The sequence below is a fragment of the Pezoporus flaviventris genome, unplaced genomic scaffold (assembly GCF_033815535.1).
Source record: "Pezoporus flaviventris isolate CSIRO_AGI_PZ_B2104156 unplaced genomic scaffold, CSIRO_AGI_Pfla_v1 ptg000009l, whole genome shotgun sequence".
Classification (NCBI taxonomy): Eukaryota; Metazoa; Chordata; class Aves; order Psittaciformes; family Psittacidae; genus Pezoporus; species Pezoporus flaviventris.
In genome coordinates, this window is record NW_026892557.1 from 1802370 (window position 1) to 1815524 (window position 13155).

General features: G+C 40.8%; 1 protein-coding gene across 2 annotated transcripts in view; it reads left to right on the forward strand.

Annotated features, from left to right (window-relative positions):
* The window catches only part of CTNNBIP1 (catenin beta interacting protein 1), a 31717-nt gene that overhangs the window by 14946 nt on the left and 3616 nt on the right, over window positions 1-13155 (forward strand). For both annotated transcript variants that reach the window (XM_061450123.1, XM_061450124.1), the window contains exons 2-4: window positions 1441-1526; window positions 4300-4421; window positions 4909-4999. In XM_061450123.1, the coding sequence (XP_061306107.1) occupies window positions 4326-4421; window positions 4909-4999 (187 nt within the window). In that variant the 5' untranslated portion in view covers window positions 1441-1526; window positions 4300-4325. The remainder of the gene's footprint in view (window positions 1-1440; window positions 1527-4299; window positions 4422-4908; window positions 5000-13155) is intronic.

Below are 13155 nucleotides of genomic sequence, written 5' to 3' on the forward strand. Positions count from 1 at the left end.
TCCTTTTTGTTAGGAAGGAGTTCACACAGCTGTGTGGTATTTGTACAGTGGTGGTGGTTGGTGTCTTTGAAGTCCATAGAAATGAGAACAGCAATTAGTTACTGCAAACGGTCCTGATGTCAGTGCTGTGGATGATTTTTCTTGGGACTACATTGCATATTTAGAGGGCAGGAACAGTGGGAACCAATTAGTGGGGTAGGGCTTAAATAATTCCTTCCAGAGTAGGCAATTTTTCCCCCCTGGAGAGGTGAAATGATGCCTTTAAGCCATTGATACAGCTCAGCTGCTTCCAGCACTTGTTAGTAAGAGACACCGTAGAGTGCCTATGGGTGAAGCCAGCAGGTATTTTGGATTCAGCATTTCTCTGATGAGCCTGTGTACAGAACAGCTGAGTAGCTCCAGCTACTCCTGTCTTGTTTCCCTTCTAGTAGTGACATCTGCATAGGGTGATAAACAGCCATGAAAGAGATTGTGTTAGTCTGGATCTGTGTCTCTTGTTGACCGCAGAAAACCCACTGAGAGGATGTTTAGTAAATTTAAGCTGGACTTCATTAACAAATGGTGCAGATGTATGTGTGTGTGTATATATATATCACTTCCCTAATCAGAAACAATTAAGTACAGCAACTTAGACTATTAATGATATGGTTCTAGCTGTGATGCTCTCCTGAGTAGCAGGCACTTGGTATTTCATTGCGCATTCCAGAGGGTTGGAACTGTTACTTCATTTGTGAGATTGAGCTGCTTGTCTTAAAGGCTCATGTGATGGATAGGAAGAGTTAGGAATTCTTACCATGCCCTGATACCCAGTGTCAGTTCTGAAGTATGTTCTGAAATGAGTCTAAACTAAATGAAGCCTATAACTTTTAGCTGTTGGGGACTGAACAGTGAGATTGGTCTGAAAGATTCGGCACAAAGGGTTTTCCAACCCAGCTTTCAAGTGCCAGGCTTGGTAATTGCTGTCTTCAGATAACATATGCATAGTTGAAACCAGCAATTTTGGTCAAACTCGGCATGCTTTACATTTCTGCCTCGTTTGCCTCAAATCTTTGGTGAGCTGCACCTATCTTTTGAGCTATTTTGTACTAGAAGACATTACATGTCACAACATTTACTGCTTTTTCCAGGGAGTGGGGTTTTATGCTGAAAGCTTTGTAAAGAATGCAAAGCTTGACTGCATTCAGTTCTCAAGCGATTGGGAATGTCATTGGTATGGTCAGGGTGTAGATCTTGCAGATGAAGAATGACTTAACCTTTAAAAAACTCATTCTTTAAAAGTAAAAAGGGTCTGCGAAGTCCAGACAAGCCTACAGTGTAATGAATTGTGGCTAGACCCTGCTCCAAAGGAGACTGTGGCTCAAAGCGGGCTGAATGAAGAAGGGTCTTTCTGGGTTGCAGCTTTGTGTGTTTCTGTAACTCTTTGCTCATTTGTTTTCACAGGGCAGTTTCCTCGTTTTTTCCAGCTGGGATCATTAATCAGGACTGAACACGGGGCTTATCTGATCTTCCGTGGTTTTTAGGAGCAGGTATGTCTGCAGGGAAATGGATGTTTTATTGGGTGGGGATGGGGGAAGACTGATTTCATCTATGTGCCAGAAAGAATTGTAGGGTTAGGGAAATACTGCTCAATTCACTTTTCATCATGTATAGCATATACGTGTTGCTTTCTTGAGAAGGCAGAATTGATAAGGACTTTGATGAGATTTCTCAGTCCTTCATTTGTCAAGGGGGACTGTGCTGTCTCCTGGGCATAGAGTAGCCTTGGAAAGGTAGTGATGGGTGGTGGTGTCATCCTACACCAGGTTTTATGTAAAAGGAGCAGAGATACATTAAAGCTTCTCATGCTGGGGTCTCTATACTGTCTGAAGAATTTTGTCTTTCTTCTTTAATGTCACCAAGTAGGAAAAGCTGTGGGAGCTGAGGCTGTTGCCCAAAATAATTGTGAAGTGAATGAAGAGCAAAGTGCTGTTGCTCTGTAATCTTAAATTAACCTCTTTACACGTATATTTTGATAGCTCTTGAGCCGTATTGAGGACTTTTTCCCCTCCAAAGTTAGTTGCTTACTCACTTAGTGAAGCATTTGCTGAATGGGCAGGCTTTAGTATTTTTAGCCTTCCTGTTAAATAATGATAAATCCATCTCAGCTGCTTTAGAAGAACCAGGCTAGATGGGATTATTAATAGGATTAATAAACAGGAAGACTATTCTGATGGAAAACAATGAATAATGACATGTATAAACTACAAATCTCTTGTAATAGCTGATGTGTACAAGAATGCTGGCATGGGGCAGCCCTGGCATTTTCTTGGTGCTTGTGTTTGGTGCCACCTATTGATAGATAGCCCGTATAATTTGTTCCATTTATGCATAATAGGTGAATTGGTGAATTATCACATTTCATGGTTTTTGCTGTTGTGCTTTTTCTTGTCTCAATTGGTTTCTTTGGCTACTGGTGCAGCACTTACCCTCTTCAAGGCACTATATAGAGAAATTAAATTAAGGAAAAAAGTATGTATTAGTATAATATTAAGAACCTGTCAGACCTTTCAGACTTAACTTGGTATCTTGATAAACATTTATTGCTTTATCACTCCCCGGATGCACATAACTTTAATCTCTTGCTTGCTGTCTCAGTTTGTTCTTAACTATTGACATCACTTATTGATAGCACTCAGTAAATTGCACTGTGGAGTATATGCTTAGTAACATAATCCAGTCTGCTTATTTGAGTTGACACTGCACAAAAATATGGGATCGTTTTATTCCCCCTTCAGAAAGCAGTTTGCTGATCGTAGCAAAAATAATATGACCACCTTGCACATTTACAGGCTGCAAGTTTCCAAGCAGAGCCATCTGTAACAAATCAGCATAATTCAGATCTTCCCACTGGAAAGTTACTTGAGGAGGACTGGTGATATATCTTTCTCCACTTCTTGCTTCTGTTATCTTCATGCTAAGTAATGTGGGTGGCAAAGCCTATCCCAGCAGCTGCTACTGAAGTTTGCATTACTTGTGACTCACTCAGGAGGGCCTATGTGTAATTTTAAACTGTTTCCACACCCAGATGACTTTCCTTTAAAAGTAATAATGAAAATAAAGTGAGGGGAGAGGTTGGTAATGACTACAGGAAAACATTACATGGGAAACATGAGTGTGTTTGAGCCTGTTGTGATAGTCTTCACTAAGCGTGCCTCATGTAGTGTATTCCTTATATACCTTACTGAGGTTCAGGAAAGCAGATTTATAGCTTAATATAGGACCAGGTCTGTGAATGAAACCTAATAGGAGACCTGTTCGGGGCCACTTCTCTGAGCTGTGCATGGTAAAAGGGTGGCTGGCTTATACCTCCATCAGCAGATTCCTCAGCAGGGTTACATTTCTCCCAACACACATTACTTCTAAGAGGTGAATTCAGTTTGTTACACTGCTGTACTAATGGATCATTTGAAGCATCATTATTTTCTGAATTTGAAGCTAGGTTTTTTACTATTGTTAGCTTAATAAACGTGCTGGTTTTCAGTAGTAGCTGAAGAGAATGCCTGGACTTTATTTTGTCTTGATAAACACCTTATTATAGAACTTAAATAATTACCAGATGCTCAGACAGCAAAGTATAATCATGTTCTGTGCTATAGAATTTAGATAGTGTAGTCTGTTTATGCCATAATGTAATTACTTTCTATTAAAATGAAAACCGGAACTTCAGCTTTTCAATGATACAAGAAGGGTGATAAACTCTACTCCAACCCTGCTCCTCTCAGCTCTTCTTTCTCTCCGAAACCACTTAATACATTTTAGTAGCTTCTACAAAAGTGCAGTGACCTTTTTTATATGATATAAAAAGGAAAAAAGAAAAAAAGAGGAGAAAGACTTATTTGATTCCATCAGCATTTATTTAGCCATTGCAGTCTTGATGGCTGGGCATTCAGCCATCGTGTTCTCACGCTGGTTGTGCTTATTTATGGGAAAAACCCCAAACCACAGGCTCCTCTCAGGGTGCTTCTTTCATCTAGTTGTTAGAATTATCTTCTACTTGCGCAGAGTAGGTGTAACAACAGACAATGAGCTCGTAGGGATGTGATCATCGGCCTCTTTGAGTTGGATATGTAAGGCCCAATTTAGCTGTTAACATTTTTAAGGGTTCCTCTGATGAAGCATGTGATTCCTTAATTCTCCAGGCTATTAATTGTTCTGCCCAATGGTGAAAAATAGGCACTTTGGCAATTAAGCTTTGCCTCTTATTCCTGTTATGCCCCGTTACCTACTGTAGTTTGTCCTTTTCTGATCTTTTCCCTTCAGGAAATCCAGGAGCTGGCAGGAGGGGAATGAACCGTGAGGGCGTCCCCGGAAAGAGTCCGGAGGAGATGTATATTCAGCAGAAAGTGCGAGTCCTACTCATGCTGAGGAAGATGGGATCAAATGTAAGATGGACCTTCAGAGCCATTCATATTCTGTAGCTTTCCAGACAACTTTCTAGTAACTTTCGTAGTGCTTACTGAGAAGAGCAGGTGGTGGTCCGGTTTTATTGTTGTTTAAGCCGTCATTGATTTAACCATTATCTGTAGTTAAACACAGTTTCGTTTTGCTTAAATATCATGAGGCTTGTGGTGCCATAAAGTAAATCTGAGCTTCCAACCATTTCTCTATATACAGCAGAGCTTTTCATTATTGGAGCACCAGGAAAATAAAGCAACCGTTGTAAGGCAACTGTGAATCTCTCCATGGACGCTTGACATACCCCTTTGCTGCTGTGTCCTTGCTGATGATATAGCTTGCACAAATAGCAGTTGGTTAAACTGTTGAAGACTAGAGTAGAGGCAATTGTGACGTTTCTTATTGGGAAGTGGGAGGTATCTTCAGTCTTTTGTCATTCTTATTTTTGCTGTCTGACTCTCTGTACCTTTCCAGCTCACTGCTAGTGAAGAGGAGTTCTTGCGCACATATGCGGGTGTAGTGAATAGCCAACTTAGCCAGCTTCCTCAACACTCAATTGATCAGGGTGAGTACTGGATTTGTTTGCCTTGTGTTTACTTAATCTGTGAGAACAGTCTCAGAAAATAACAAATTGAGGTTCCTGTCTTTCTGCAATGATATGCCACATACTTAAACCCATCCTGTGATCTGGGGTATTGCCTGCTATAATCTTTGGAAGAGTACTAGGGTGTACTGTTCAACAGGTAAAGTCACTCTTAGCTATACCTAAGATTTCATTGGGATGAAGAGCATTGTTAAACATCTTATTCTCCATGATAACTCCTAACATTGATGGCCAAAGTCCTGTGAGCTTAATGCATGTATATAGCTTCCTACTCAATATAATACGTTAAACAGAAATAGTGTTTAACCTGATTGACTTTTTGCTATAGGTGAAGTAAAATTCAGGTATACATAGGTCCTCTAGTTCTGCATGCATCTTGCTGTATTCAGTGTGGATCCTTTGCATAAGATGCCTTTCATCTAAATTTCATGTTTTATTCTTAAACTGGACATGTGTGCTAAGAAAGAAACAAGACTGGGGGTGGCAAACATGTTCTTTGTAGGCTTCAAACTGGGAGTTCTAGAAGAAAACAAAATGTAAAGTAGATACAGAATGCTAAGATGCAAAAGCAGTTTTATGCATGTGATGATTTAGTACTTATGACTGTAGTTGCTTGATAACACTTTTCTTACAAAAGAAAATGGAATCATCTGACAGCATCTTTTGTTCTTCACGTTTCCATGAATGTAAAGTGCAGTGTTACTATTTCAGCAGAGAAAGAGGGAAAGTTTGTCCATAGGAAGAACTTGTTTCCTTTTGCATTTCTTCAGTTTGCACAAGGTAATTCATTCCAGGAATGACATAAGTTTACAAATCTGCTTTGATTTGTTTAGATGCTCATTAGGAGGCTGAAATACATGCTGCTTTTGTGAATTCTTTGCAGAGGTCTTGGTAAACAATTGTGTGGTGCTGCTCCGAATCTACTCGTCTCTTCTGAACCTGAACGTCTCTATCTGCATTCTTTTTCTCCCCTTCCCAGGCCTTTGCCAGATCACATACATTATGTAGAATTCAAGGGAAATTGTGAGACTCGTATGCCAGAAAGAACTGAGTTGAGCAGAAATTTAATATACATCTAAGACATTAAAAAACCCCATTAGAAACACAACTTGCACAAACTTGCTTTTCAGCTTTAAGCCTGTGTTCATTCCTCACATAGCTGGGGGATTGATGGAGATAGAGATACTTGTATATTTTGGCTCAGAATTCTTATACTTCTCTGCCAGTCTAAAGTGAAGATTTGCCTGTTTCTCATCACGAACATGTAAACCTGTTCAGTGAAGACAGACTGACTGACTTGCAGTTGGCATTTTTAGTGTTGTCCCTAACATAGTTCCATTTCTCACAATGAAAGTACATGCTGACTTACCTGCACTTTGGCAAAGAAGAGATAATAAAAGCAGAAGTGCAGCCAGGGGTCCCATATGCTTTGCACAGCTGTGCTCCTGCACAGCTTGATCTTCCTTGTCTAAACTGTCTGCTTTTATTATCTGTAAAATCAGATTTTCCCCTTTTGCCGAGGGCTTTGGAGAGTCAAAAAAATGAATTTTGACATAACTTTAAAATGTAATCAAAAGGGAGGCCAGCAGTTACTTGGTCTGCTTGTCCACTCACTAACCATGCAATACAGGAAATGTAAGGGCTTATATATTGTTCAGAAAGTTGTCTTTGCCCCATGTTTGAAGAGGTGCTGATTTGTCTGTCATTGTTTTCTTAAACTCCTTGAAGATTCTTAAACCTGTGTCCCCAGGGCGGTGAAGTCTTCCCTGCTGATGCCTGCTGTGATCTAATCTGACGCTGCTGTATTGCCTGGGTTTGACTCCACAATCTACCTTAATCTGCTGGTCTGACCATTAAGGTTTTTCTTGGTAGGGGAATAAAGACCAAAGAAAGACAATAGATAAACTATTTAGAGAAAGAGGAAAGGATGTTGGTTCTTTGCATATTCAGATACGTCATCTCTCCCAGTGAAGCCATGAATAGCATGAAGAACAAGTGGAAATGAGGAAACCTAGGCAGGTAGGTTTTCTTTTGGAGAAAGGTGAAGCTTTGTGTGCTGCGTAGACATAAGCAACTATAATTTATTGCTGAGGACTTTGATTTCCTTAGAAATCTCTCCTGCTTTCTAACAGTCAGATATGATAATTCTGCTCTCAGGTGTGGTGGCTCATGCAGCAGTGGTCATTGCTGTTTATACCTTCAGGTAGGGTCGGATTAGGAAAGCATTGGGAGTAGGGAATACAAACTGGACAGGTATCGAGTTTTCCATCTAAAGGGAGATTCATTGCCACTAGATGGCATTATCTTGCGCTGAAAAACCCATCCCAAGTCCACACACCAAAGTACTTAAATGTTCTGTGTCCTTCAAGATTGCTTAAAGGAATTTTCTTCCCTGCTTTTATGTTGTTTTCATTTCATCTCCTCTGGAGGATTTCTTTTTATTCTCCTTTATGCAGCTTGCCTTGCACAGCAACCAAAAGGTGTGTTATTTAAGGGGTAACTTACAAAAAGCTGTTAGTGGATTTCACAAACTTTTCTTGCAGTAATAGGGCAGATTGCTTTCAGCCTAACTTGTCCCAGACCTATCTTTAGAGTCATTTTCCACCAGCAGGCATGCAGAAGACAGAAAGCTGATTTCATACCCCCATTTCATTCCAAAAAAGGGAATGACATTCTTGGCCTCAGCACTCCAAAAGCTTTGTTAGAGACCTGCAGATTTTTGTGAGTCACTTAAAAATGCTGTAGTCTGACTGCAGACTTACAGAAAGGTCATTTTGTTTCTTTTTCTGATATATTTTGAGAGAAATACAGGGAATGAATGTCTAGAATTTTCTAGGTATCACAGCCTCTGTTACCATTGTTATGCTTCTGTTTTGTCATGCATCCAGAAGATATTGCCTTAGAAGAGCTGGCTGGTGGCCTCATAGTACTGACCTGAGGTAGGACTGCAGGGTTTAGCACTGTATGGTGCTCCCTCCTAGAGCTTCTCATAAAGATCTGTCGGCTTCCTTTTTGAGTCTGTTTGACCACAGGGAGTCACTGCTACCTCTGTGTCCAAGATAATATGTGCAGCCTTGTGACAGTGCATTGAAGAGAGAAGTTTACACTTGTCCCTGCTGAATTCAAGTGCTTGTGCCATAAACCTTCAGTGAGCCAATATTCATAACAGGATCTCTGACATTTAAAGTTTCTCCCTGATAATCCACTTACTGGCTTAGGGTTCAGCAATAGTAGTTCATTGTGAACAAGAAGTATGTTGGAATAGCTCTGTAATTTTCAAGCAAGCCTGAAGTCCAAGACTCCCCTTTAGTTTGTGCATATCATTACAGTAAAAGGAGAAATTTCAGCTCTTTATCTTCTTACTTCCCATCTTGTTTTCAAAGGGAATTCAACAGTTCAGCCATACAAAATCACTGTGTTTTTAGGATTGTTGATAGATGTCCTTTTACATTTGAAACATACATGGAACACCTTCACCTTTGAAGTATCTGGATTGTACAAGGAAACGCAAACTTACTGTGATTGCATTACTGAGTATCTTTGTGTAAATCAGGTAGTAATAACATGTGTCCAGGGCTCTCTAATGTGCTGTAGCAAATATCAAATTGAAAACAGTGCAGATCTTTCTAGTATGTGTTCTAAAGTCTTAACATTCATAAGCTACAGCATATGTTAGAGCAAGGTGGGAAGATGGGAAGAGGGAAGGATGGGAAGAGCAAGGAACGTTCAGGTAGTTCCAACATCTGGATTCTGTCCCTAGTTTGCTATTTTAGCTTGTCTTGTTAATGCTTTGGTCTGTTACCAGTTCTCTTCCTCAGCAGATCCAGACAGTCGTGTTGCATCCATGACAGTTATGAGGCTTATCTGATGCATTAAGAATACTTTCTTATCCATTGAAAGATGGGATGCCAGCAAAGGGGCTGAGATCTCAGTATCCCAGGAAAGCATGAATAACAGTTATAAACCTCTAAGCCGAAGTACGTAATACATACATTTAGTATTAAGAGAATAAACCTTCATGTCATGCTCACATTTTTTATATCCATTTTCTGTTTCCATCATTGCTGTAATGTTGGTAACACCTAGATGAAAGTGCAAAATACAGGGCATTTTTGTTTACTCAAGGGGCTTTTTAGCTAACATCTGTGGGTTGCTTGTTGCTTTGTTTTTATGGCTCCAAGAATAGCTGAAGAACCCAAAGGCATCTCTGTTCAACCAGTGTATAATGCTGGTGAGTGGATGTAATCATGAGCTGTTCTGAGATCTCAACATATTACTTGGGTGCCCTGCATTGCAGCAAGCACTAACACAGCTCGGGCTCATTAGGTTTCTTGAGCTTGAAAGGATGGAATTAAGGCTTTCTCGCTCATTTTTAATACAAGCAAAATGCCTCTCAGGAAGTTATATGCACTGAAGGATCTCCTGCATAAAAAACCCTGTTTCCTGTGTCCCAGTTACTTACATTTTAAATGGTAGGCTAGCACTTGGCTTTCTGAAGTCGCTGCTCTGACAAATCTGCAAATGGAAGCTGTGCAGCTAGTAAGGATGATATGTGAATTATACTAAGACCTTGGTGATTACTGCTCTGTTGTTCCTATAGCAACAGGGGTGTCGTGCTGGTTCTTGAAGCAAGCTGGTCTCTTGGGGAGGGCAAAGCTGTGATGCAGACACATGCCTCGGCTGGGTTAGACACATTCTCTGGGTGGCAGGGCATTAAAAATGAGCCCAGGCTGCTCGTGGAGTTAGAAGGGGACCACGCTTATGAAATATCAGATAGTGGTGGAGAAATGGAGCTCTTCTTAGCGTGGTTTTGTTCTGTAGAACACAGTGCTTGTTTTAATGTGCTCCTCCCCTCAGCAGGGCATGTTGTATTTTTAGAATGCCAGACTAGGATGCTGACACTGGGAACTGCAGAGAAAAGTTAATGTTTAGAAGGTAGTTGCTGGGAGGCGATTGATGAAGTGTGTGTATGCAAAGGTCCTGAGGCAGCCTTCTGAAATTCATGACAGGCTTAACCTTCTGTTCTAGAATGGCTTTTTGGGTTTAATTTTGCAGGTAACTACAAACAAATCAGGTCTATGTATTCATCATTCAAAGAGCACTTGGAAATAGCATCTGTTGTATGTGTCAGCATCTTCCTTTGTGCTAAGGTAGCGTGGTTTTAATCCAGCTTGTACCCTCCTGGCTTGATGTCACTGTAGCTGAGTACTTGCTGTGGAAAGCATCAGCTTCAGTCATGTAGGTGAAATTCTCTGATTCTCAGGTGAACTGATGAGCAGTTGCATGTGGTGAGCTCAGTGGCTGCCTACAGTCTGTACTGCTGTGCTGTAAAGTCATTTGACCTTCAGATCATCTTGGCTTGCTAAGGCTGAAGTGGAAGTGCTGTAGAAGAGCTACTACATGCAGCAATCCAAACAACTGCCCCTAGAACACAATTGCAGCAGAACTGTTTCAGAAGTTAACAGGGTAAGACCGTCACTATTGCTTTTTAAGGTAGAACGTAGGCCTACCAGTTAATTCTTGTGTATTTCTTGGAAGGATGAGGGTGGTAAAGTGTAAAGCAGAAGAAGTGGAAGACGTATTTGCATGTCTGAAAGTTGGTGGCAATTAATGCTTTGCTCAGGAAAGGTGTTGGGGACTATTTTATTGGGTATATTTAAGTCTCTGTATCAGTGCTGCAGTGCATGCCCAGAAAAGGGACAGCTTTGGAGAGAGAACTTGTATGTATAAAATGAAGGTGAGGTATAAGCGTGCCTTTTTCATTGTTCTATACATTAATTACTGGAAGTGCAAAGCTCAGTGAAGGATGTGCTAAAAGTAAGCTTGGTTCACCATCCTATTGTCTCAGTTGCTGGCTTTTGGCAGCGTGCAGATTAACTCTACACCCTGTGCTCTGCTTTTTGCAGTTGTATTTTTACTTGATTAGAAAGAAAACATCCGCTGGAGGAGCCAAGTGGGACTATAGCAGAAGCTCTATTCACTAGTACGTTAATCCCTGTTTTCCTTTGACCACATAAAAACCCCTGTGCTATTCTCTGGAAGTGTTTGTGGACAGGAGCATAGGCAGCTGTAGAATTGCTTAAGGAGCAGACTTGTTAGATTGGCTTCATTTAGCTCTGGATAGTTTGGGCTGTAGGACTGGACTTGAACAAAACCTGCTTTTGTGCTGAGAAATGTGGATCTGAATAAGCTTTTTCTGGATGAATATTAGCCTTATTTATTAGGACATCATCAGAAATAATCATGCTCCATAAGTGGCTTCTGGAAGGTTGAGAGCGCTGATGAGTGTCTCTCTTTCGTTTGCCTACTGTGCTCGTACCTTTACCCCAGTTCAGCAGAGAAGTTTTCCATTGAGGTCAATGACATGCTCAGCTAAAACTGGTGGGACTTACTGCTCTTCAGGAGGTTGTTATAACTAACTACTCGGCTCACGGACGTGAAAGTGTCTTCCCTTTTTGCAGGTTCCCTGCACACACTGGTTCTGGATCTGGGAAATACAATAGGCTGTTATATCCCAATCAAGAGCCATGATGCTCACGAAGAGCGGAGAAGTGCTGAATAATGAACTGTCTCTTATGTTAGTGAACACAAGCAAGGAGGTGCAGTACCCACATGGAACATGTTTTGAAAGTGATTGGGCTGATACTGTCTTGGAACCATTGGTTTTGATGTCAAGTAGAAGGTCCTGTTTGTGCTAGCACTAGATTTGATAGCCAGCAAGAGCTTTTGGTGTGGCTGCTGTTGTTTGGACAAAGGATGACTCCACTTTGTAATAAGGCATCACTTCACTAAGGATAAAATTGGATATTTAATGTGGGAGTGAAAGAAATCAGCACAGGCTTGAGACTTTACTGCAAGATGTTGTTCTGTTGGGTGTTGTGCCTTCAGGTTACCCACCCACTTGTCTACCTGGAATGTATTATTATCTCTGATAGATCAAATTGTCTTTTTAAAGGCAATTGCCTGAGGCTTTTGCAAATGCTGGGTTGCATGTAATCCCTGCAAGTGAAAACATCAGTGGTTCTACCAAATAGCAAAAGGAACTGAGGGAGCAGGAAATAAACCTGTTCAGAACTATGTATAAAATCTATCCTTTGCTAATCTTGTTTAAAACTCTACCTCGAGACACAGAAATGTATCACTTCCAATATTTACCTCCTTCTTTCATTTCTAAAAGGAAAAACTAGAGCCCTTTTGGCACCTTTGCTCTCCACTGCTCTCCCATTCATTCCTGTTCATTGTTTTGCTGCTCCCTGGAGTTTTGGCAGAACTTTCTAACTTTGCATTGCCATCACATTTCATAAGTATGATTGCATTTCCAGTATCATTTATGAAAGTATTAAGTAAAATATTAAGTAAAATTGGTGCAAAGGCCAACTGTTGAGCAAGCACAGTTGTAATCTCCTTTTCAGCCCAGTGATTACTATCCTTTCAAACACAATTCATCATCTTAACCAATTGTTTGGCCATCATGGTTCTTGCACTGATTGTCCATCTTAATTAAAAAGTACCATATGGGAAATTATGTATTATAAAGAGCTAAAGAACATCAGAGAGGGAGCATGCTTTTTGTTATAAGATAAAAAAAACATAGAATCATAGAATAGTTAGGGTTGGAAATACACACTTTGTTCATGTATTCAGGTAACTTTAAAACTGTAGTATATTGTCATTACACTGGTGGTAAAACAAGGTTACTGCACACCGACTGTGCAGTTAGCTTTGGCTGTGAAGGGCTGAAACCTGAATCATAAAATCCTAGAATGGTTTGGGTTGGAAGGGACCTTAAAGCTCATCCAGTTCCAACCCCTGCCACGGGCAGGGACCCCTTCCACTGGAGCAGCTTGCTCCAAGCCCCTGTGTCCAACCTGGCCTTGAACACTGCCAGGGATGGGGCAGCCACAGCTTCTCTGGGCACCCTGTGCCAGCGCCTCAGCACCCTCACAGGGAAGAGCTTCTTCGCTATATCTAACCCCTCTTTCAGCTTAAAGCCATTCCCCTTGTCCTGTCACTACACGTCCTTAACAGTTAAGTTAGAATTCTTAACAGAATCCTAGACACGTTCTCCATCTGCTGTTCTGCTTCTTCCTTTAGGATGAACATAATAATATTTCAGT